The 27,056-nt window shown below is 36.7% G+C and overlaps 1 protein-coding gene across 1 annotated transcript; it reads left to right on the top strand.

Moving 5' to 3' along the window:
* The first annotated feature begins 15,083 nt into the window (after window positions 1-15,083).
* Window positions 15,084-16,417, top strand: LOC147394202 (F-box/kelch-repeat protein At3g61590-like). Its single transcript, XM_086453035.1, has one exon. It carries the CDS (start codon window positions 15,113-15,115, stop codon window positions 16,223-16,225), a length of 1,113 nt encoding a protein of 370 aa, XP_086309161.1. The 5' UTR covers window positions 15,084-15,112; the 3' UTR covers window positions 16,226-16,417.
* The last annotated feature ends 10,639 nt before the right edge of the window (window positions 16,418-27,056 follow it).

Raw genomic sequence — 27,056 nt, 5'->3', positions numbered from 1 at the left:
CCCCTAATTAACCTAGTGCCACTAGTAGATCCTGAAAACCCCCCAAATGTGTATAAATTTCATCACTTAAATTCAATTGTAGGTTGAATCAATCCCTTGAGAACTTGTGTTACCCCCTCTCCCTTCTTAGAGAACATTTTCTATAATATTGGAGGATCATGCCTTAGTTGAATGCACCCTCAACTCAAGCAATCTCCATGAGAGTCTAGCATTAGATGAACCTTCCCTCAACCTATCTTGATCTTTCATTGGATCTCACTTCAACTACCAAACTTTTCTTTGCACACATATTGATACATTCATGGAGCAAGGAGCAAAAGGTGAAAATGGAAAGAGTAATCACAAAGAGTTGATGAACTCAAAAATTTGATTAGAAGATCCAACCATCAAAATGTATTTATGAGCTCAAGGACTAGAAGAACTCAAGATCGTCATTAGCAAACCTTAAAGTGTTAAGTGAGTCCTTGTTATTTTGGTTTTTCATTTTCAAATCTATGTATGAGATTACTTGGTTCAATCTATAAAAAACCAAGCTCTTGTTAGAGTCTAAGACTCTTGACAGGAGAAGAAGTTCGTGAATTTTCGATGAACGAAATTCACAATTTCAAGAGGATGTGTTTCTCTCGATCTTAAGATTTTATAATTTAGCCTGGATATAAAAATTATATGTAAAAGGTTTGAGATGAACCATAAACCTCTTTGATAGTGAACACCAAATTCCTAATTAGGAACCTTAGAAGTGGATGTAGGCACGTTGTCAAACCACTATAAAATGCTTGTCTTGTGTTTGTAAAAATGTTTCTATTAATTTACGCTTATATGAATGCATGCTATGAATAAATATTATGGTATTATGACATGCCATAAATGTTTAGATTCTAAGTAAAGAAACTATTGCATTGTAAACTAGAAACTTGCCATGAGAATGGATATAGGCACACTGTCGATCCATTTTAAGTCTTATGTCTCGTGCACCTTTTATGATTTCACAACTTACACTTGAATGTCATAAAATACCATGAATGTTGAATAGGTAAATCTTATATGAATGGACCATTGAATAACATGATAAAAGCAATGTTTAGATTCCAAATGTATTTTTATTAAATGCATTTTAGAGACATGTGCAAAATCAAAGATAGTTGAATGAATTAGAATAAATAGTCACATTATCAATCTAAATTAAAATTGGATAAATCAGAAAAAAAAAAAAAAGACTTATTTTATTCACCCCTTTTTAAGATTAGACATGATATGAAGCCTAATATTTTCAACCCCTTCTAGTAACATATTCCAAACCTTTCAGGATAAGAATAAAAAAACTGAAAAGATCCAAAAATAGGATAACACAAATTTCAACAACCTAAGAGTTGATGAGATAGTTATGAAAAAGACTAACAAGATTCCTACCTTACAACATATCAAAGAAGCCATGAAGATCATGCAACATCAAGATAGGCCTGGGGAGAAGCTAGAGAGGGAACATGAGGAAAAGAGGACACATAAGTTTCCCAATGAACTGTGTAGCTTGGAATATTATAAGGGTGGACGACCTTCTTAAGTAACAAGAGATAAGGAGATTCATTAAAAAAAAATATCGATATTATGTGTATTTTGGAAACCGAAGTCAAATAAATAAATAAGGATTTTGTGGTTAGAAATGTTTGGCTTGAGTATAAGATGGAAGACAATTGCGTGTGCTTTAAAAGCCAAGATATGGGTTGGTTGGAACTGTAGCTCTGTCAACTTGACCTTAAATTACAAATCTGACCAAATGGTCACTTTGCTTGGAGAATTTAAGTAAGGGTCCCAATTTTTGCTAACAATTGTGTATGGGTGTAATGACAAACAAGAAAGGAAGAGGGTTTGGCAAGAGCTTGAATGTATTGCTGCTCTTGCTGATTTGCCTTGGTTGGTGATGGGAGACTTCAATGACATTACCTTTGTGGGAAAGAAAGTTGGGGTAGAAGAGTCACTAACTCTGATGTGAAAGACCTTGGGAATTGTATGCAGAGGATTGGTCTTATGGATCTTAGAGCCAGAGGGTGTCACTTGACTTGGTGAAATAAGTAGGATCACATAAGGTTCTTTTAAAAAATTGATAAAATGCTTACCAACAACAATTGCGTGGAGTCCTTCAACAGTTCAAAAGTATAATTTATTCCTTCAGGGATCTCTAAACATAACCCTAACCTGGTTCTATATCAAGATGAGGCCTTTCAAATTCTTTAATTTCTAGGTTAAAGACCTTAGGTTTCTTGATTTGGTGAGTGCTAGTTCGGGAGAACCTTTGAGAGGGAACCCCATATTCAAAGTGGTTATAAAGCTAGAGAGCCTAAAATCTGTCCTCGAACCTTGGAGCTCACAAAGCTTTGGAGAAGACAAGAAGATTTTAGAATGCACATTCAAGCAACTTGAGGGGATCCAATGAGCCATTCAAGAAAAACCTTTAAACCAGTCCTTGGTCTAGGAGGAGAAAAGAGTGGCTAATATTTATTATGAAGTAGGCAAGAGAATGGAAGCCACCATTAGACAACAATTCAAAGTCAATTGACTGAATTTTGGAGACTTTAACACCCCTTTTCTTCAACATGTCCCTTTTGGCTAGAAGAACAAGAAACCTACGATCTTCCTTAAAAGATAGAAGTGGGAATTGGCTTTAGGAGAAAGATAATGTGGAGAAGAGCTTCTTAACTTTTATAGGAACTTCTTTGGGACCATCTCTAAACATCAACCTAACTGCCAAGATGTTCAGATGAGGAGACTTGATGAAAACTCAACTGTCGAACTATCCAAGCTTGTTAGTGAAGATGAAATCAGGGGTGTCATGGTTTCTAGGGATGGTGACAAGGCCCCTAGACGTAATGGATACACAACTTACTTCTTCCAAAACGCTTGGAACATTATTAATACTAATATGGTAGTTGTTATCCATTACTACTTTCATAAATGGAAACTAGTCAGAAAAATGAATGCCACAACTATTACTCTGGTGCCCAAATATGAAAGACATATTTCTATAGATGAATTCATACCCATTGCTTGGTGGAATGTGCTCTACAAGTGTGTGTTAAAGATCTTAGCCAACAGACTCAAAGACACTTTGAACCACTTGGCCAACCCTTCCAATCAACCTATATTAAATGTAGGTCCATTAGAAACATCATTATATTGTCCCATGAGCTAGTGAGAAACTTCCATAGAGACAATGGAGACCCAAAGTGCGTTGTTAAAGTAAATCTCAAAAAACCTATGACTCAATTGCTTGAGAGGCTATTATTTACTGCCTTGAGAAGATGAACTTCCCCAAAATCGTTCATATCCTAGATTTGGGGATGCATTTCATCTCCTATGTACTATGTCTCCATTAATAAGATCCTCAAAGGAGACTTCCTAAGCAAAAAAGAGGATTCATCAAAGAGACCCCATTTCCCCTATCTATTCATGCTTGTAATGGAGCTACTCTAGGCCAAGTTAATGGATCTCACTCGAATAGGCAAGTTGGCGCTCATGACCAAGTGCAAATATTCCAAGATGAATCACTTGATTTTTGCTGATGATCTGTTAGTCTTCTTCAAAGGCACCCCAAGTCTGTCGAAGCCTTGAAGGATGCTCTGATGTGTTTTGGTAAGTTCACTAGTCTATAGATGAACCTAGACAAGAGTAACATTTTTTGCTTAAGGATTCGGGCCATTGAAAAAGAGAAGATTTTTCAAATTTTGTACGTTAGTGAAGGATTCCTCCCTTTTAGATACTTTGTGGTCCCTCTTATTTAGTCTAGGCTGAAGTTTGTGGACTGTCAGCTTCTCATTTCAAAGATCACTAATAAAATCAAGTCTTGGAAGGCTAGATTTCTCTCCTTAGCAGAGCGAATGGAGTTGATCAAGTCTATCTTTAGTAGCATGCAGGTGTCTTGGACAAGTGTTCTAATGCTTTCAAAGAAGATTCTAGAATCCATAAAGAGCATATGTTCTAAATTCCTTTAGTTTGGATCGAAAATAGAAAAAAAAAATGTATTGTGTTAACTGGAACATAGTTCTAAAGGATAAAATGGAAAGAGGTTCAGGATTTCAAGACTTGGAGCTTCAAAACTAAAGTGGCTATTGCTAGACAAATATGAGACATTGTTCCCCCCTGGAACAACATTTGGGTTACTTGGGTCCCCAATAACCTCATTAAAGGAGATCATCTATAGACTATGTTGATTATTGCCGATGCTTATTGGACGTGGAGGAAAATCCTCCAAAACCAAGGAGGCTATTCAATACTTAGTAGTGCATAGGATAGGGAAGAGAGGGATACTTTCGTCTGGCATGACCCTTGATTTACAAATGGAATTCTATTGCAAAATCCCCATTTTGAATTATCCTATGACTCTAGATTTCATAGGGAAGTTAAAGTGAGCAACCTTATTAACCAAGATTGATGGGTTCTTTGGTGCACCTTGCTGCTAGCCTTGGAGGCAGGTAGGAGCAAATCAAATAGCTAGACTTGGATTGTTCTAAGAGAAACAAAATCATCTAATAGCCTAATTTGAGAGGTACTTTATGCATGAAGTCTGCTTATAAGGACATCAAGATCTCTAGACCCTTGGTGAGATGCTACAACCTTGTAAGTTCCCTAACAATATCAAAAGGCATAGAGCCACGACCTAGCTTCTGCTCAGCAAAGGCCTTAATACCCAAGACAAATTGGTGGAAAGAGGTGTTATCCATGAGACTATTTGATGTTTTTGCATGAATAATATGGAAAACGAAGATCACATCTTCCTAGGTTGCAATTTCTATTATTACTTGAGTACTGATTTCTTATGGACAGTGAGAGAAGGAGTTTGAAAAAATCCTGATTTTCAAATTGAATGTAATAGGAAAAATATTACCTAAATAAAATGGTTGAGGCTTGCACAAAACACTATCCTAAAACAAAATTCGCCTCTGCTACGGTATCACAGTCTATAGGCGTTCGTTTTCTAGGATACAACAACCCACGTATCCAAAAGGGTACTCTAAATTAGAAACGTAACTTCGAACTCAACGATATTGTGTGCTCTCACAACGAAAATAAAAAGTGTACTGATAGTCAAAAATATATAAAATAAAAGATCAAAGGTCAAGTATGTTAAATCAACTAAACCTTGGAAATAAATAAGGAGAAAGTGACTTTTCAGAATAGTCACAAAGCCTCTTCGAATGTGTTGGTTCAGAAAATACAAGATGGCCTAGAATTTTTAAATAAAATTGGGCCATGTAGGTGTAAATCTGAGATTTTGCACCCCTCCTGCACGTACATCGTACTCGCGCACACGCATGAAGATTTTCGGATCAGTGGATCAAATCTAAATCCCAATTGGAACCTTGGGTTTTTCTCTTGGGCCCCCGTGAGCCCACCCACTACTTTTATTGACTTTAAAACTATTAGAAGTACAACTATTTAAGAATTGCAAATCAATTCTTCTCCTAATCGATGTGGGACTAAAACTACTCAAGGCAAAAAATAAAACTATCAACTAAAACTTAAAACAATAAAGTAAAAAGCATAAAGCAAACATGGGATTAAATTATCCTATGGTTTAAAAATTGGTTTACCAAATGGTTAAAATCTATTGAATATTAAAGGGTTTTCAAATTCAACCATCTAAATTCCAACAATTTCTCGTATGATTTACGACAAAGAATCCTAAGGAGGTCTAATATCAATCATTCTAAGAGGGACTAGAACACTGAAGTTACTTGGTTAAGCAACTACCTTAGAGGTAACTCCTTAAGCACTTCGGTTAAAAAGCTTTCTCTTAATGCCTTAGTTCACCATATTTGGCTTGAGAGATGTCGAAGATTATTCTAGAATAGCAATAACCCTCCTAGTCTTCTGGAGGCTTTCATTATCAACTAAGAATTAAGAGCCTTAATTACCAAAACATGAACGATAACGAATTCAGAGGTTTTTAAAGTGATTAAACCTGCGAAATAGTCAATTCTTTCTGAATTTTTTTTAACGAAAATGTAATTGTTCATATTTTGGTAATTAAAATGAAAAGTAGCCAGAATCGTAAATAACTCATTTTCTGCTCAGGAAATAGTAATTCACCCAAAAGCTTCCCTGGCTCACTACTTTATGAATTGCACACAAATTCAAGTCCAATAGCATTGAGTACCCCAGTACTGCCCCAGACCCAGAGTTGACTCTGGATGTGATACAACTATATATCATGTGTGTGTATTTGCCAATGTAGTAGTATTTTACATTTTTATAAAAAAAAGAAGAAGAAGAAAGTTAAGGACCTTTTTGATTATCATACATACTATACTATACTGTAGAGATGACGGCATGGCAATCATTATCTTAATTCATGAAAAGATCAGATGGCCCAGAATATCCCTTAGTGGTAGATCACCGACCCACTAGTATGCCATGTGTACGATCATGATTGGTTCAAATAAAGATGAAAAGATTCCATAACTATCTAGCTGATCCACATAATACCAGGATTGGTTTCCTTCCTTCTTTCTATTATCTTTTGATAGAATGATTTGGAGTCATATATTGAAAATTGGAATCTAAAAGCAGTGCATGTCAAAAAAAGCATGAAAGTAAGAAAAGCGGCTTCGAGTTGAATATACCAACTTTCTCTAAAGCTGAGTCTTTGATATGTATCCACTTCTTTTCTTTCTTTAACTTTATGGATATGTGTTTAGGCTAAGGTGGTAGGATATTGTTTGAGGCTTTTTAGCTACAAAAAGGGCAATATATGATGCTCTTGATAGGATTGCCAAGGGATGATAAAAAGGAAATGGACCACACACCATATATCCAAACTCGACCAAGTTGACTCAACTTGATTGGATTTCGAGGTAACTTGTTTCCAAAACTCAATGAAACCAATTCTTCAAGTCAACTCATCAAATTGATTGAATCAATAAAAACCAAGTTGATTGAACCAATTTTTTGATAAATTGGGGTGGCTTTGACAAACACATTGAGGTGATCAGATTGATCCATTATGGTATTTTTTTTTTTTTTTGTATGATAAATAATTTGTAAGATTTTAATAGTATAAAATGTTATTTTGAGGTTGCAATGTTGTCAATAGTAACCAAAACAACTCTTATTCCAAATGTTTGGGGTTCGTATCATGTTCCTTCATTTCACTCTCTCAAGAGTTACGTTAATTTATCGCCTATTGGAACCATAAGTAGATTTTTCTCATATGTATTCATCTTGTAATTGTGACTTTCATAATCTTCCCACTCATCCATCTCAATTTCTCAAGATTCTCATCCTGCACGCTTAGCTTAGTAAATGATGCTTTTCGACTACTCTCATAAATAAAAATGAGTCTTGATGGTATGCACCAGCGTGGGTTGAAACCCTCCTCCCACACCCCAATACATGCCAAATAAGCCATGATCCAAGAAACTTTTTAAAAGGAGATATTTTAAGCACTAATTCCTTGGATCATGGCTTATTTGGCATGTATTGGGGTGTGGGAGGATGGTTTCAATCTTCCACCCTGGGTGCATACGATCCGCACTCAATAAAAATATAACAAAAATTTGATATACATCTTCAAATTTATGTTGCAACATCTATTAATCTTTATTATAACAAAAAATGATTCTTAATTTTTTTTAATTTGTATTCATATTTTTTCAACTAACGTGAAAATCGGTTTGAAAGAATTTGACTCATTTGAGTCTGGTTGAGTTGGTCAAGTCAAGCTGGATCCAATTCCAAATTCTGATTTCTTAAACACATTTATTACCTAAAAACCGAGTGAATAGTGAACCATTGATATTATTAGGTATGATCGATCTATTATAATATTTAGAATAAAACAATTATAAACTATAAATAGAAAAATAGAAGAATACTTTTCATCAAAGAAAGATCTTCTTTTGAGGTTCGGAGGATAATATATATATTCTTTTGTGAAAAATTATTAAATAAAAACAAAAGATAAAGAAATATCTATTCATGTTCGTCAAGACAACAATCCCATCTTTTTCTGATATTTATATTTATTCTAGATTAAACCAATGAATTGGAATGAATCGACTTCTAACATCTATATTTTATTATCTGGTTACGGTTACATTTAGACCATAATTCTATTTAGACTACGGTCCCATAGGAATGAAAAAAAGATCCATTTTCATTTTTGGATTGGATTTGATACACTGCTGAATTAGGTGAATGTAAGAAAAGAGAGAAATTCGAACCCGTGGTAAACAAAAGCCTACATAGCAATTCCAATACTACACCTTGTAGTATGGTATGGTATGATTATTTCCCAGAAAACAAGTGAATAGCAAGTCATTCATATTATTAGGTATGGCCGATCTGTTATAATATTTAGAATATAACAATTATAAATTATAAATAATAATAAATAAATAAATAATAGAACTTTTCATCAAAGAAGATCTTCCTTTGAGGGTCGGAATATTTGGGCAACCTTTGACAATAAAAAGAGTAGAATATTTGAAAAAGAATGATGTAATTTCCAAATTACTTAATGGGAAGGTTCTAGAATGTTGGTCTTGTCTAATGTCTAAGGGTATTTATTAAGCCCATTGGCCCACAAACCTGGTCAGCCCACCCTATCAAAGCAGGGTTAGGGCTTCAATCATGAGCCCGACAAATGTAGGGCTGGGCTTTCCAAGCTCGGACTTGACAAAACCCAACCTCGCCCACTAGTATATTTTATTTATAGATACATGTATAATGTTATAACAAAATATAACAAAATATGACTAAAACACACTATAATTAATACCTCTACTGTCATTTCTAACCATTTTTCAATTAAAAGATGCATGAATTTAATTTTTTTTTTATAGAACACAATATCAATTGAGCCTGTTAGGCTCGGGCTCGGGCATAACCAACAAAGGCTCTACTAGATGTATAAGGCTAGCCATGGCCCGCTACTTTATGATTGGGTCATGTTTGAACAAAGCCTGGTCCGAACTGAACCACCACATTGACAGCCCTAGTAATATGGAGTAAGGTTATGTGCAGAAACGTTGCAAGAGATCCAACCAATGGTGGGTTTAATAATGCTCAAATTCCCCGAGCTTCCTCCCTCCAAACACTCCAACGATCAAATTATGTCGTAGCTGAGCATAGTTTGATTCTTTGAAAATGAAAATTGCATACATTCCTTCTCCATTTGTGACTTATTTATGGGTTTCCAACCTTCTTGGATGTATCAATTTGGTACTTGGAAGTGTTATATCACTAATTTGAGTCATGTGGTCTGAAGCCACTCCTCGATCCAATAGTCCTTCAAAGTGCTTCTTTCCTTGTTTAGAACCAATTGTAAGCAATAATTCGGTTCATCGTTCTCATGCTCACATAATCTTAATATGATTTACACAATCTATTAAATGAAATTTAAATAGATAAATTAATGGATTATGGATCTGTTTTGGATTGATCAACATTCAGTTTTATTATCTGAAGGATTTGGATAACTACCTGGAATCATAACCATTGTCATTGGGTCGATTTCCTGCAATTAACGAATCCCCTTCTATTTTTATTCATTCCTTCTATTTGGGGGGTTTTCCCCTAAATTAGAGATCTTCCAAATTTGGTTTTGCAATATGCTTGATTTTTATGGGTTTCGACTAACTGAACTATCCTACCATGCATCATTGACCCAATATTCCTCCGATCAACCGAGACTCAAATCTATGGTTAGTTTACGACCGAGCCACCGAGCTTACCCTTGGATGAGTTGGCTCATATCTATGCCTATGTGTCACCCTTTGGTACCCAATGAAAAATATCATCCACAATTAGTAAAATTGTGTGGTGGTTGGGAAGGCTTGTTTTGAGAGATTTTCCAACATAAAGGTGAGGGTTTGGATTGAAGAGAGAATTCTTGCAATTGATGCATGGAAATCGAACTTATTCACATAATCGCCTAAATAATCGACTTGGGTGTGGGATGGTCCATCTCCAACACTTGTCATCTATTATTGTTTAGAAGAAAAAGAGAGATTTAGAGGAGAAGTATTTAGAGAGACTCAATAGAAAAACATATTCTATTAGCCTTTTCTCTTATATTTATATAAGAGAATTAGAGTTACACTAAATGGGACATGTGGAACTAGAAAAGACCAATTTGCCCCCACACGTCTTATACATACCAATAACACTCCCTCAAGTTGAAAAATCCAACTTGGAACAAAAAACTAAAGGAAATAAATTAAAGAAACTACAAAAAATAAAAAATAAAAAATAAAAAATAAAAACTCCCCCCCAAGCTGAAACATAAATATCAAGTAAATCTAGCTTTGAGCAAATAAGACTGAGGCGACTACAGTTAAGTTCCTTAGTGAACATATCTGCCAACTGATCTTCAAACTTCACAAACGATGTACTAATTTCCCCACATAAAACCTTGTCTCTGATAAAATGACAATCTGTCTCAATGTGCTTTGTTCACTCATGAAACACTAGATTGGAAACAAAATGAATTGCAACTTGATTATTACAATATAATCGCATAGGAGTAACTATTTTAACACCCAATTCTCTGAGAAAATTCTTAATCCATGTCAGTTCACATGTCATAAGAGTCATTTCTCTATATTCTATCTCAACACTGGGCCTTGCAATCACATTTTGCTTTTTACTTCTCCAAAAAATTAAGTTTCTTCTCAAGAAAGTGCAATATCCAGATGTAGACCTCCTATATTAGATGGAGAATCTGCCCAGTCTACATCACAATACCCTTCTAAGTTCAAGTGATCTTTGGACTTATACCACAAACCACGTCTTGGAAATCGTTTAAGAAATCGAAGGATCCGAATAACAACTTCCCAATGTGGAATCTTTAGCGTTTCCATAAACTAACTCATTACACTTAATACAAAAGAAATATCTGGATGAGTGATAGTTAAGTAATTGAGTTTATCAACTAGTCTTCTGTATTTTTCTAAATCATCAAATAATTCTCCACTGTATATTATCAACTTTGAATTAAGGGTATGTTTGATTGCATGGAAAGTCACTTTCCCTGGAATTTGAAATCCATGGAAATTTAGTTGTGGAAAATAGGTAGGGTTGGAAAATCAAATTCCATTGTTTAATTTCACTTGGATAAAATCATGAAAAAATATGAGAAAAAAGAAGAAGAGGAGAAGGAGGAAGAAGATGAGAGGAGGGGGAGAGGAAGAAAAAGATGACGAGGAAGAGGGAGGGGGGAGGATGTGGCGATGAAGGCGGCGGCGACGACGGAGAAGGTGGTAGCGGCGACGGTGGCGACGACAAAAGTAAGTGAGGAAGATGGGGGGAGAACGTCGTGGTGGTGGTGGCGGAGGAGGTGAGGGATGGAGAAGAATAAGAAGAAGAGAAAGAAAAAAAGAGAGAGAGAAGGTGGTCGGAGACGGAGCTGGAGCCGACGGCGATGACGACGACGGTGAGGTTAGTATAATGGTGGTGGTGGTGGTAGTGGTGGTGGTAGGGAAGAATTGAGGATGGAAAATATGGGTGAATTTCATTTTCCCACCCATATAGGTGGGAAAGTGAAATCCATGATTTAGTGGACTTTTTGAATGGGGTGGAAAATGAATTTCCATTTCCATGTGCAATCAAAAACTTGAAAAATGTTATTTTTCATGGAAATTGATTTTCCATCCTATTTTCCATGTGCAATCAAACATACCCTAAGATTCATAGGTTTACTTCTCAACATACATGTCTCATCAAGCAAATCAAAAACATACTTTCTTTCAGTTAGATTAATACTTTTCTTGGATCTGCAACTTCTATCCCTAAGAAATAATACTACTTGCCAAGATCTTTTGTCTGAAATTGTGTATGAAGGAAGGCTTTTAGCTTCTCTATTTCATTATTGTCATGACTATATCATCACCTGCGATGACTATATCATCAACAAACTACTAAAATTAGTCCCTGAAGAACTGAAATGAACAAACACAGAATGGTCTGTTTGACATTGTTTCAACCCAAATTGAATTACTACCTCACTAAATCTCCCAAACCAAGTTCGTGGAGACTATTTTAGGTCATAAATAAAATGTATAGGACGTGTAGGGACAAACTGGTAGCAAGGGGTTGATATATATTGAGCTCATTCCATATATTTTGAAGGCAAGAGTAATATGCTGGTAAACTTTGGTCACCTTGCTGAGCGGAAAAGAACTCTTCAGCCAACTGATAAATCTGAGAAATATTATTCACTCCAAAATACATCTTACCAACCTGAATCCAAATCTCATTGGTAAAAGATACAAACATCTATTTGACACTAATGATGGAATCTATACAATTCCACAACTATGTCATAATCTGAGCATTTTTCTGAACTCACTCAAAGTAGTGAGGATCATCAATCTTAAGATGATCATTTTTTAAATACTTCAACTTTCCCTTGGCAGTAAGGAACACCTCAACAGATTTCGACCAAGGTATAAAATTATCTCTATTTAATTTGATCGAGGTCATCTGAAGATTAAAGAACTCAGGAGGAGATAGAACGTTAGACTTCATTTCTATCAGAAATCACTTCACAGTAAACAAATCGCACCAAATAAATCAGATCTGAAATACCAATCAGATCTGTTTATATATATATATAGCAGATCTAATTCACAAACCAGATGAATCAGATCTGATTGAATATGGTCTATGTACTTACAAATCAAATCACAGATGACTAAAATTACAGATATTCGAAAAGTAGATCTAAACCGCATAGGGAAAAATACACTACCAAACCACAACTTGCACTACCAAACTATAAAACACCAACTTCAAGCATACTCACATATTGTGAGTATTTACCAACTAAAAGATTAAAATCCTAGGTTGTAATCAGAAGCCTAAGATTTTAATACCAAGTAGTTCGAAGAAGAAGAAAGGGAAATAGGAAGAGGAGTAAGTTTTCAAACTTCAAGATCTAAACATTTCTCTAATACCATGTTATTATTTAGAAGAGAAAAAGAGATTAAAAGAAGAAGTATTGAGAGAGATTCAATAGAAAAATATATTATATGAGCCTTCTCTCTTATATTTATATAAGAGAATTAAGACTACACTAAATAGGACGTGTGTTTGCCCCCACGCGTCCTATACATACCAATAACACCATCCAAGTGGATTCAAGAACATGCTCTAATACCAATTAACGAAGGAGAAGCAAATAAAATCATTAATTGCTCAAGAAAGAATGAGAAAAGTCTATTTAATCCACAAGAGAATTAAAAAAAAAATTTAATAAAATTTATAAACTAAAATTTTGGAGTAAATTATTATTTATTATTATTGATAATTGAATGGAATACAATGCTACATGAGTTCTTTATTTATATAGAAATCATCTTCCTTCAATAAGAAAGTGAAATATTACGATTAATATAAAATAACAAAGAAAAACTCTTTCCTAATTGAATTAGGATAATTAGACATATTCTAAATAAAAAGGTTTAACTAATTTCCCAATATTATTTAGACAACAAAATATAATTAGAAACATATTAAAAATCTTAATCTACAAAATCCGACTATAAAGAGAGCCTCAGACTTGATAAGATTTTTATTGCCTTTTGGCTCTTAAGAAAATGGATTTCATAAAAAAAAAATATTTGAAGGTGTTTGATTGCACCAAGGAAAATGTTGAAAAGAGAGTTGTTTTTTGGAGAGGGAGAAAGTATGTGTTAATGAATAGAATTATTACATTAGGATCTGCTTGATTACAAGAAATTCATTTTCAAGGGAATATGAATTCTTTTGAAAAATGTTCATAGTAAAATAAATGCGAAAAATATTCCACCATTTGATTGTACTTAGGAAAAAATTAAAAAAAATTAGTTTGTTTTTATCATAGTTTAAAAAAAAATCATAGAATCAACTTAAAACTCAATCGAATCGACTCGATTATGTGGGATTTTGAGACTCAACCCCAAATATGATGGAACCTGTAATGCCTCCACCCTTGACCAGTAACAATATTGTTGACTTTGGGCCAATAAAATACAGTGTTACAAGTAAGAGTGTTGGACTACCTATAGGCCAGAATCGACATTCCCTAGTTGATATGGGACTAATGTCACTCCCCTCCCTTGCTATTCCACTACGCAACCAAGAGCCCAACTAGTAGTGCACTGGTGAGAGTGTGGTGAAAACATTCCCCACCTAATTGGAGAGCCGTCCTCAGCTATGATATTATTTGTAATGCTCCCACCTTTTACCAGGTAACAATATTTTCCACTTTTGTATTCCTCTCATGTTTTAAAAACTTGTTATAACAAAGTAAGGGAGTTGGACTACCTATAACCCAAAATCTTGAACGTTCTATAGTCGATATAAAACTAACTTCACCCCTTCCTACTATTCAACCTCGTAGCCATGAGCCCAACCGCACGTGCCCGATCGATCATTGTCCATCTTGCATGAGAGCTTTTAAGGGGTGCTAGGTGAAGAAGCTTAAGTTATTGAATCAATTTTTGTATTGTATTGAGTACTTTTTTTTTTTTTTTTTTTTTTCTAACATGAGAATATTTGTCATCTTTGGCATCTCATATTTTGTTACCAAACACACCCTTAATGAAATTTCTAATTCAGTGATGTTATAAAACAATAAAACACCTTCTCCACTTATGATTTGAAGGTGAAGAAAGATTAAAAGTCTCATTAAACACCATTAGAAATAAATTTTTAAATATTATAATAACCTCCTTATTTTTAATGTATGTATAGAATGTAAAAATGATGGAGAGAGAGTATTGTACGCAACCCTTTTGCCTTTTGGGTTCTTCCAAGAGCCAAACCCTTACCTCTGCCTCTGTTCAAAAAGGTAATATAGGAAAAAATAAAAAAAGTGGTCCCATCACATGTGGGCCAGCGTGTCATAAATAGTTTTGTGGAGGACATATCCCAAGACTAAGTTCAGCTCCAATAATTGCCCACCAGCTATGTAACCTGAAAAAAATGAGTGACTCGGGCAAGTTGGAACAGCGGGACTCCAAACCGATTCAACTCGGTTTTTGGATAAATGAATCAATTAGGCTGAGTCTTAAAACCATGTCACCACTCCAATAATGTATATATCTCTTCAAGTTCACTAGGAAAACCTTGTAACATGTGGAACCAACTACCCTTGGATCTGCTAGCCAGGATCTTCTCCTTCCTCTCGGCAGACTCCTTCGCACGTGCTGCATCATCATGCCAGCATTGGCACACGTGTGCCAAGAATTATCCTTCATCAATCCTCCTTGACAGAACCAGGTACCACCCCCCATGGTTCCTAGCCACATACACTCGCAATCGTGCGCTATCGTGTTACGCTTACAATCCAAGTCTAAACCAATGGCACTCGCTCCCTCTCGACTTCCTCTCACATCCAATTCGCCCCATTGCACCCGTAGGTAACCTTATCCTATATAAACCTTCTACCTCATCTACCCTTCAATTAGCACTCTTGAACCCATTCACTAAACAATATCACTTCCTACCCCAATTAAACACATCCCGAACAAACCCGACAATTGGTGTCGTTGAGATTGATTCAGGTCGAGATACAATCTCCTCTGCTTTCAGAATTTATGTTGCCGGGGGGATGTCGAGCGTGGAAATAGGAGGGACTGCATCATATGAGCTCACATTGGAAATGTACGATTCACGAGTCGATAATTGGAAAAGTATTGGATTGATGCCAATTGAATTTGCGGTGAGATTAACAATATGGACTCCGAATGAGTGTGTCCATTCCGATGGGGTCTTATATTGGATAACATCAGCTCGAGCCTATAGTGTGATTGGATTCGAGGTGGGTTCGGGTATGTGGAAAGAAGTGAAGGTACCGATGGCGGATCGACTACAATTTGCAGCTTTAGTGTGCCGAAAGGGGAGGCTAACACTTGTTGGAGGTGGAGGAGAGGCATGTATATGGGAGCTTGGGGAAGGTGATGTGTGGGTGTTGCTTGAAAGGGTGCCATTTGAATTGGGGAAGATATTTTTGGGGTGTAAGGTGAGTTGGTGTAGTACTAAGTGTGTGGGGACCGATGAGGCCTTGTACTTGTATAGGGATCTTAAATCTAAAATGTTGGTTTGGAGAGAAATTGGGGAGAATGGTAGGTGGGAATGGGTTTTGGTTGAAGGGTGTTGTTCTATTAGAGGAGAAAAGGTACCTAATTTCCCCATCAAAGCTGTGCTCCTTCACCCAAGCCTAAATCCCTTTTACATTATTCACTAGTGTGAATGAGTCCGTATGTTTGTTACTTTGTATTGTAAAACAAGAGAAGTGGCTTTAATTTCACCATCCATTTAGAATCTTTGTTTTGCTCTTAGTCTCTGTATTCTTCTTTGTTTTTTCATTAATGAAATATATTTGATATGGGATTCATAATTTAATTATAGTTTGTCAACCCCTTTTTATAGAAGAATAAAAGAAGTGAGTCCCATCGTTGTGTTTTATTATTATATAGATATTTTTTTAAAACTAGTCCATGAAAAAAAATTATTTTATTCTTTGAGTTGTTCGGTCAATTTTTAAAGAATTTTAAAAATAGTTTAACTTGTTTTCTTGAGAAAATAATCATACTACGGATCATATAACATTTTTATATTTGTTTTCTTCATCTGGAGGATGAATAAAATCTCAATAGACTTCCAAGTAAGCTATCTAGTAATAATATGACATATTGATGAGATTAATGAATTTTTTTTAAATACTATTAAATTCTGACTATTAAAGAATATCGTGTATGAATCTTTTCTAGAAATTCTATCTTCCAAAAAGAAAAAAGGAGAGGTTGTTCACTCAATTCCACATAATTTGGTTATGGTTTGGAATATCAGAATTGAAAGAGCATTCCTTACAGCTTTCTTTAATTCATGGAACATGAGATTTTGATCTAGTTGTTATAGTGATTTGCAAATGCAAGGGAGTTCAAATCGTTCTATATCTCTACCATGAGATGGATTTAGAGCATAGAATTGTGAAAATTTTAACTGATAATTAAATATTTATTTAATTTTTGAAGAATATAAAATGAATGAATAAAAAAAATAAAAATAAAAAAGAATATGTTGAGGAAGGATGAAAACCATGCTAGCTTTGTGTGTAGCAAAAAGATAACCAACTAAATAGGAAACAAAATATAATTACCAAGCCCAACCATGACATAATCAAGCTAAGAAATCTAAGAGGCAATTTGTAATGCCCCAAATTTTTATGCATATTGTAAAGGGAAATTATTGCATACAAATATAAGCTGCACACATGTTCAAATTGGTCGAGTGGTACCAGGCTCAGATTAATATATGGGGCGCTGCCTTACAAGCAAGGCAGATCAGAGTAAGGACCTCCTTAATCTGGCTGGCAGGGCAGCATAGCAATAAGCAAAATCGGGTTTGTCAAGCAGGGCATGCTAGGTCATAAGAAAATCGTAAGATTGATGCGTGTACGTAATCCTAGAGATCCCGGAAGAGATCTCTACAATTAAGTACGGTCAAATCCAAGAGATCTCGATTAGGTAAACAATCCCGTAGAGTCAGTAGATATCCCATGATTATAGCCTATAGAGGGGAAAATCCTATGGAAAGCTAGTGGGGATAAATAACACGGTAAGTACTATTAAGGGGGATATTTTGAAGGAGATTGGAGTCTAACCAATTTTCTTAGACTATCTCTGGGCTTCTCTAACTTGAGTGTCGGAGTGATTTTGGCAAGTACCACAGCGTCACGAGGAGGAAGGTGCTAGGAACGACTTCGGATCAGTACGGTTGAATTTATCAGAGTCATTCACCCAATTCCGACTACACAAAACTGGTATCGTCTGTGGGATCACCAATAGTCGATTGATTTAAATTGAAATAATGGTGAGATCCACAAGCAGTTCCGATCATAGATGTACAACTTTTGACGATGTTAGATGCCACAAGAAAACAACATGAGGAGATGCAGAAGAAGATAGACAACTTAGTTGAACAAAATCAGAACTTGAGTCAACGTCTCAATAACCAATAGTCGGAGAGGCAAGATAGCTTACCAAGAAATCCTCAGCTCGCGAGCAAGGATGATCATGCCTCGAGTACAGAAGGAAGTGTACTATTGTTGATCCCCACAGGAGAAGGCAAAACGGAGGTTGCTACTGCAACCACTCGGATTGAGCTCGTAATAGGCTTGACTTGAGAAGATGTCAGAGAGATGATCAGAAAGGATAAGGAGATGATGAAGAGTGTCGATATAAGCATGGCAACAGCACAAATCGTTCAAGGGATTTAGAAGTTTCCCTTTATGGCAGAAATTTTAGTCAAAGAGATCCCAAAGGTGGTGTTTGTAACTCTTCAAAACGCGGATTTTAGTGCGTTTGCATCTAAAATCAACGTTTCGGTTGGTAATTACCATTTGGTAAAAAAAATGCTTAAATAAACTGCGTTTTTAAACGCAATTAAGAGAAGTTGTTGAAACTCATTTTTTTTATCATGTTTGTGGGAGAAGCTGACAACGATAAAACGGTTCGATTAAAATAACCATTTTGCCCTTGTCTTTATTAGCTCGACAGAACCTCACGAACATCACAAATTTCTTTCTGCTTCTCCTATCTTTTTTGTTCGGTTACTCTTTCTCATACAGATCTCGCACAGATCTTTCTCAGACATCTCTCTTTCTCGCACAGATCCATCTCTCTCGCAAAGCTCTATCTTTCTCTGTCAACAAAAGCCTCGCACATATCTTGAAGTTGCCAGAGTTCGACCTCTGTGCCGCTCATAGGTCTCTCTCTCTCTCTACTGTTGTTATTTTCAGATTCTTAAATCTGAAGTTCGAGCTTTCGATTTACTGGTGTAGACACCCAAATTTGAGCGGGCCCTCGACGCAAAGTGCCCCAAAAATAGCAAAAATCGAAATGGGCTCCGAAGCCCAAACCTACCAAAAATCCAATAAATTTTGTCATCTTATTTTTAATAAACGGCCCAAGGCCTTTCACGTGGCCCACGGACCAAATCCCTTACCATCCTTCTAAACCCAATTCAACTCAATCCATTACCAAAGCCCAACCAAACATTCTACCCAAGCCCATCATTCCCTACAAAACCCATCTCTACAACCTAAACCTACACCTATCCTCTCAAATCAAACACCCATCCTTTCATATCAACTCATCTCAACCCCTCACTTCCACCCACTTTTACACATGTCATCATCTCCCTCACCCTCCCAAAATATCATCAACCACCCCATTAAATCCTCCATTCTCTTAAACCAAACACCACTTAATCACAACCATCAATTAATTACCCCCTTTAAACAATCTCATCATCTCAACCACTCTCATCAATTCTCCTCCATCTAACCTCAACCCAAATGGGTTGAAAGATCTAACCCATTTGGGTTGTAAACAACCCATTTAACCCCCCTTCCCTAAATACCCTCCAACCTCCATCAAATTACACTCACCCTTCTCTTAAACCCCATACCATTCTATCACTTCTCAATCCTTCACCCCATTATACCCCTAAAATAACCCTCCAACTTCTATAAAAACCCATCCATTCTCCCCTTACAAGGGCTAATGAAAATTTGACAAAAAAATTCTAAAAAATCACAACTCACCTCAACTCTCTACTCTTACTCTACTCTCAACACCCAACTCTCAACTCTCAACTCTCAACCTTCTCTCAAACAAGTCAAGCAAGGAAAAAGAAATCAAGGAAAGTCAAAGGAAGTTAAGGAAGGAACAAGGTGGGTTTGGACCAAGAACACCCCCCTCAACTTCCCTCCTCTACTCTCCCCTTTCTTTACACTTTTGCACACACCACTATGGTCTAAATCACCCAAGGGCCCCTTCTTCATAAGGGTGCCCTCAATGATTTGACCCGATATCGAAAGCCCCTCACACTTGAGGGCACACATCGATTTTCTTTCATTTTTATTTTCTTTTTATTTCAAAAAAATCGAATCCGAGGTTATCACATTACGTGGATGGAGTAGGGTGCCTAACACCTTCCCTACTCCATAAATGGACCCCCTTACCTTGAATCGAGGTTGGACCAAACGTGCTCTATCCATACGAGAGTCATCAAAAAGTGTCAAAACGACATGTTTTTCCAAAAATACAAATTCGGGTGACCATTCACACCCAATTCCGCATTTGAATGGTGGCGACTCCAAAACACCCCAAAGTGGAGGGATGTTTTAAAATATCGAAAATCCCGTGTCCACAGCTGGTTTTCGAGCTTTAATGTCAATCAAGCAACTCTGCTGATAATAGAAAACTCTTACTTATAAAGTTCATTTTTCTTCATCTATAACTCAATTTGGATTCCTTAATCTTATTTCTCTGCAAATTGATGTCGAAATACACTTAGAATAATCTTGTCAACTTGTTTTCGTTTTGTTTCGAATAAAAATTGAACTAATCTTGTCAATCCAAGAAAATGATAAGCAAATAACTTATTGCGATTCTATAATAGTTTTTAATTTATAAATTTTGTCTTTTCTGTTATGTTTAGAAGAGTTGAAATTAGGAAATGTGGAAAACTAATTAAACTTTTGGTATCTGTAGAAGAGTTTTTGGTACAGATTTCATAGAGACTTGTATGCTCTGATTAGGAGTTTTTTAGAGAATTGATATTGTCACACCAACTTTTACTAATGCCACACCAATTCCTTTGTAAATTACCAAAGAATTTCACACAATTAATAGGATTTTTCAAGTCCAATTTACCTCCAAATGAATCAAACATCTGATAAGTTAATTTGATTTGAATTCAAATGTTGAGAAATAATATAGATTTTGAATTCGGATAACAGATTGTTTTTTTTTTCTTTTGGATTTGGATTCAAATATGGGTATATTTGATTCGACTAACATCAGTTTACAAGTCAATTTTGCAGACATGACTCTTTACCTTTTTAATCTCTCACTAATTCGAACCAACAGCTCTTCAGTGTTGTTGGAATTTGGTTTCCTGTAATCAGATTTTGTAATTTCTTTTAATTCCTTTTGTTTTATATTTCAATTAATATTTTCTTAGGTCGAAGTTGCAATTTGAAGATTGTTTTATAAGGTGTATTTTTCTAGTAGAGTTTCGATTTTCTAAGGTCTAGTTCGTATTCAGGATATGTTAGTTTGTTAAAAGAAAGGAGGATGCTTTAGACTAAGTGTTGCTCACACCCTCATACGTAGGGCACATTAGCTCCTCCATCACTCGCTCACGAGGGTATCTAGCCCTTGTTCCTTTTTCACCCGCTCATGCGAATGCTCTAGACCTTCTATTGTTGGTACTTGTTCACAAGATGCCATGGCCTTGTTTCTACCATCACTTTTTCGTAAGGGGCCTATGGCATCATTGTTGCAAGTGGTATGTTCATGATTGTGGTCTATAATCAACATTGCTAAGTTCTTATTTGTTTTTTTTCTGTGAACTATCACCATGTTGTTGTCTTACGTATGTTATCTGGTGTCATGATCTTATGTAGGACAACCTAAATTTTTTTGATTCTTAGGTTGTTCTACTTTGAAAATGGTGGTGGAAAAGGTTAATTAGGTGGTGATAAAAGTCAAAGAAAAATTATTGAAATGATTTTTTATTTTATTTTACATTATTATAGCAAAAATAAAAATTTTAAAATCCCAATTGGCTATATGTTGAAAGAATAAATGCAAAATTTTACCATTTTTGTTGGAATCCATTACTGTTGGCTTGATTTGAGAGTTAGTATTTATATATATTTAACTTGAGAGTTACTATTTATATTAACAATGATTATTATGTTTAAATGATGTTAGAATATAAATTAGATGTTATGTAGATGTGTTATGTTTATACGATGTAATGTGAATGATGGATTGCGTACAATGCAGGTATTTTGTTTATCAAGAAAATTTCATATGTTCATTTTTAAGAGGAGATGCTGCCGAAATTTCTATAGAATTATAAATTTTTCTAAATTTTTTAAAATTATAAATATTTTAAAATTAATACAATTATTTTTTTATTTTTTTATTTTTTTATATAATTTTATTATATTTATATATATTTAGTATAATTATATATTTATAGGGGTATTCTAGTAATTTTTTATGCATTTTGGGTGCACTATCAACCCTAAGGGTATTATGGTCATTTTACCTTAATACAGTAGATTCTAGAAGTTGTATCAAACAATAATTACCATATTCTGGTGAACAACACAATACTTTTACAAAGCTCTATCAAACAAACCTTTCAATGTTTCAGCTTCTGAGAGTAAATTCTGACAGCAGAAGCTAATAGCAGATTCAGGCAGCTGAATCAAACGGGGCCAAAGAAGTTTGTACCGACGCGTTTCACCCCTTATTCAAGGATGAAGGACCTGGTAGGGCATCTTTTCAACTTCCGAAAGATGCTCGCGTTGTGGAAAGAGAATGAAGGGTTGATCCCCTCGAGTTTGCAAGGGAACGCACTGACTTGATTCCACAAGTTGTCATACGGATTTATTACTTCATTCAAAGAAATCTGTACTACCATTGTGACGTGATACATTGGTAACAAGAAGAGCGGTGGAGATGTCGATGCACTACTCAACATGAGGTTGAGATCGGGAAAGAGCTTCAAAGAGTTCATGAAAAGATTCAAAGAGAAAGTAATGTCTCTTGAGAATTGTGATGAGAGAACAACCGTGGTGGCGTTCATGAACTCCTTACCAATCGGCTTAAGATTGTATAGGTCCCTTGTGAAAAAAAGACCAAAAACTCTTAGCGAGTTGTTTGAAAGAGTGAAAAAATACATTCTCTTGAAGAATGACCTTCGAAGTTCTACTGGAAAGAACAAGATAATACATGTTGTAGAGAAGTCCAGTATGCGGCATCAACCATAGCAGCAAAGCAGAAAGATGCTGCTTGAGCAAGATGGGGAGAAGAGAAGACGAGGAACATTTTTTGTCATGCTTCCCAACTAGATCTTACCACTCATTGCACATGAATCATATTTCAAGTGGCCTGCGCCTCTTCCTAGAGATCAGATAAATCAAGACAATAGATAATGTGAGTATCATAAGGTACAGACACACACCACCAATATATGTCAAGCCTTGAGAAGATTCCTGCAGAGACTCGCAGACCAAGGCAGGTTGAAAGATCTGCCTAGAAGACAAAGAGAAGACCCGTCCCAAGATAGGAACTATATGGCCGATCAGCCACCCATTGAAGGGCAGGATGGAAGGGCAATGGTGATACATGTTGTTTTTAGAGAGGAGAGTAGAAAATCAGGGCAGAATAGGACCAGTGAAAGGATAAAGAGAAGAAGGGCTGAGCATCTAGCTTACGTCTTTACGACAAGGAGCGGGCCTATAGAGCAAATAGGACCCTTAAGGTAGGCCTGTCAACGGATATGTATCCGATCGGATACTACTATATCCGAATTCGAATCCGAAAAAAAATAATACTATTCGAATTCGATCGGATATCCCTAATAAACATTCGAATTCGAATCCGAAAAACATATCGGATATCCGATAATATCCGATTCGAAAAAAAAACCTGCAAAATACCATCATCTTCGATCTGTCGGAGTTCGCACAGTCGAAACCCCAGAAAAATCACTTCGACTGGTTCGGAGAGAGAGTGAGTAAGTGAATATGTACTTGTAATCTCGTCGGCCGGAGAAGATGTGTCGGAGTTCGCACAGTCGAAACTCGAAACCCTCAGATTTTATCCTAAAAAATCACGACTGGTTCGAATCAGATCGGAGAGAGAGAGAGAGAGGGGTACCTGATGATCGCCGGTAGGAGAAGACAGTGTTGCGGAGTTCGATCGAAATTCATCGTTCCGAATCCGTCCCTGTGGTTTGTCTCGTCTGGTTAGAGAAGATGAAGTTTAAAAGAAAACATTTCGTTGTATAACACGAATACGCATCACCATATATACATATGTAAAACTTTTGTTGTAAAACATAAATACATGGTATATATATTATATCGGAGCGGATATTATCGAATCGGATATCGCGATATCCGAATTCGTATCCGAAACGCATTCGAATATTCAAATGACATCCGAATCCGAATCCGAAATCCGAAAATTTTGGATAATATCCGATTTTTCGAATTCGAATTCGGATATCGGCTATCCATTGACACCCCTACCTTAAGGGAACAAACAGTAGCGTTCACTAAAAAGGACCTACAAGAGGTAATGACGCCACATTAAGACGCATTGATGGTAATGCTACAGGTGGGCACCTTCACACTCAAAAGAGTGTTAATCGATAGTGGTAGTTCTGTAAATATTTTGTATACTCCAACCTTCTTAAAGATGGACCTCAGTAGGAATGTGTTCACCCCAACGAGAGCACCGTTGATCAGGTTTGACGAGAGATCCAACCAACCTTGGGGGGAAATGGTATTGTCGGTGCAAGTCAAGTCGGTAACCTTGATGACCAGGTTCATGGTTGTTGAGGCGAGTTCACCATATAATGTTATTCTAGGGAGATAGTAGACACACGAAATGCAAGCGGCTCCATCCACGTACTACCAGGTCCTTCGATTCCCCACGTCGCGAGGGATATGGGACGTGCGAGATGATCAAATGACAGCTTAGGCATGCACGTTAGACAGGAAAGGGTCATCCGAAACTGAAGTCCAGCATTAGCAAGACTGGCGGACCTCCATGCCTAGAAGGCATTCAAATGGTAGACCTGAAAAAAAGAAAGTAAATTGGAGTAGGGGTGGAGTTGGAGTTGAGAGAGTTAAAAGAGTTAACGGAGTGCCTGAGAAGGAATCGGGACATTTTCTCCTGGTCCATCGAAGAGATGTCAGGGATCAGCACAGAGGTGATCTGTCATCACTCTAATTTATAATCAACATTCAAGTCGGTCAAATAGAAACAAAGGCGGTTGGCACCACAGTTCAGGGAAGCTGTGAATGAAGAGATAGGCAGGTAGATCAGGGTTGGATTCATTCGGGAGGTGCAGTTTCCAAATTTGATAACGAATATTATGGCAGTGCCTAAGAAAAATGAGAAGGTTAGAGTCTGCATAGACTTCACAAACTTGAATAAGGCCTGCCCCAAAGATAATTTTCCAATGTCAAGGATAGATCAACTGGTAAAAGCAACTTCTGGCCACAAGAGGTTGTCCTTCATGGACAGCTACTCTGGGTATAATCAAATACAACTCAGTCTAACAGATCGGGAGAAGACAACATTTATTACGAAGCAGAGGCTCTACTGTTACAAAGTGATGCCCTTTGGCCTAAAGAATGCTGAAGCAACTTATCAGAGGTTGGTGGCAGAGATTATAGAGATTTATTGGGAAGAACAGCGAAAGTAGATAGAGATGATCTGCTGGTCAAGAGCAAGAGGAAGGAAGACCATGTCGATGATTTGGAAGATGTATTTTCTGGAATAAGGAAGGTGGGGATGAAACTTAATCCAGAAAAGTGCACTTTCTCGTTAACTTCAAAAAACTTCCTAGGTTACTTAGTCACGAAAAGAAGGATCGAAGCCAATCCAGATCAGATTAGAACATTACTTGAAATGCCTTCCCCAAGGACCTGGAAGCAAGTCCAAAAGTTGGCAAGGAGAGTAGCTGTCTTGAATTGTTTTATTGTCAGGTCTTCTCACAAATGTAGACCACTGTACTAGTTGTTACAAAAAAATTCCAAATTCGAATGGACAAAAGAGTGTGAGCAAGCTTTCTCATAACTGAAAAGGTACCTCGGCAAGCCACCCATACTCTCAAATTCGAAAGTAGGAGAATAGTTGGGGTTGTACTTGGCCACTTTAGAACATGCGCTAAACTCAATCGTGGTCAGGATCGAAGCAGCAACAGAGCAAGCCATCTACTTTCTGAGCAAAACCTTCACGGATATAGAAATGTGTTACTCAAAACTCGAGAAAGTGGGATTAGCTTTAGTCTATACGGCGCTACGCCTACGACCATATTTTCATGCATATCGGGTGCATGTCATCACAGAGTTTCCCATAAAATCTGTATTGGGAAAAATGAAAGGATCAGGCAGAATGACAAAATGGACAATGCAGCCAACAAAGTTTGGGTTTGAATTTAAACCCAGAATCTCATTAAAAGATCAAGCGATAGCTGATTTCTTGGCAGACTTCCCGGTAGAAGAGAAATCAGGTCTACTGGTAGAAGAATTAGAATAAGTGGACGGTGAGAAAAAATTGTAAGGTAGTCCAAGATGGAAGGCATATATGGACAAATCGTCCAATTTCATAGGGTCAGAGTCGAGGTAATGCTGATCACCCCAGATGGGTCAAGAATAGAAAAGGTGGTTAGATTGGGGTTCAAAGCGTCAAATAGCAAAGTAGAATACGAAGTGATGCTACTTAACTTCGAATCTTTTGCAAGTCTAGGGCTATCTAAGGAAACTGTTTACAACGATTTGTAGTTAGTAGTAAACCACATTTATGGGACGTTTAAAACTCGAGATCCTAGGATGCAGCTATCTAAAGAAGATCAGATCTGTTATGCATCATGCAGTAAAAGTAAAAGTAGAGCATATACCCCGAGCAGATAACAAGCATGCGGATGCTCTAGCCTACATCACCTAGATGCTGGCTGGGCAAGGAAGGAAAGAACTATCGTTAGGTTATCAGGAAAGCCTGACAATAGTCGAGCCCGGGCTAACTAGCTTAATAGAAGTTGCGAGAGACCAAGGATGGATAAGTCCAATCCTTGCCTTCTTGTAGTAGGAAGAGCTACTCGATGATCCAAAGGAGACCAGGAGAATTAGGAACAGAGCAAAGAGGTTCACTGTCCTAGATGGGACTTTATATAGGAAGTCTATAAGTGGTCCACTCATACGGTGAATAACCCTAGAGGATGCCAATGAGGTGTTGAGTGAAATCCACAAATAAGACTGTGAAAATCATTCGGGACACGATCTTTAGCGCATAAAGTACTTTCGCAGGGCTATTTTTGGCCCTATCTGCAGAAAGATGCAGCACTGCATGTCAAGCACTGTGATAGCTGTCAGAGACACGGGAAGATAATCCAACAGTTAGCAGTACAGCTCAACTCCTTTTTCAGCTGAAAGTGCCCTCGATCCGCGGGGTGCGCGGATCCGCTTTTGACCC

Source organism: Akebia trifoliata, chromosome 9 (genome assembly GCF_017979445.1).
Source record: "Akebia trifoliata isolate Shusen 1 chromosome 9, ASM1797944v1, whole genome shotgun sequence".
Classification (NCBI taxonomy): domain Eukaryota; kingdom Viridiplantae; phylum Streptophyta; class Magnoliopsida; order Ranunculales; family Lardizabalaceae; genus Akebia; species Akebia trifoliata.
The sequence above is the reverse complement of the archived record's forward strand: the minus strand, read 5'-3'. Positions and strand labels throughout refer to the sequence as shown.

Coding starts and splice junctions, on each gene's coding strand:
- LOC147394202 (XM_086453035.1), top strand. CDS start 15,113: ATGTGGAACCAACTACCCTTGGATCTGCTAGCCAGGATCTTCTCCTTC.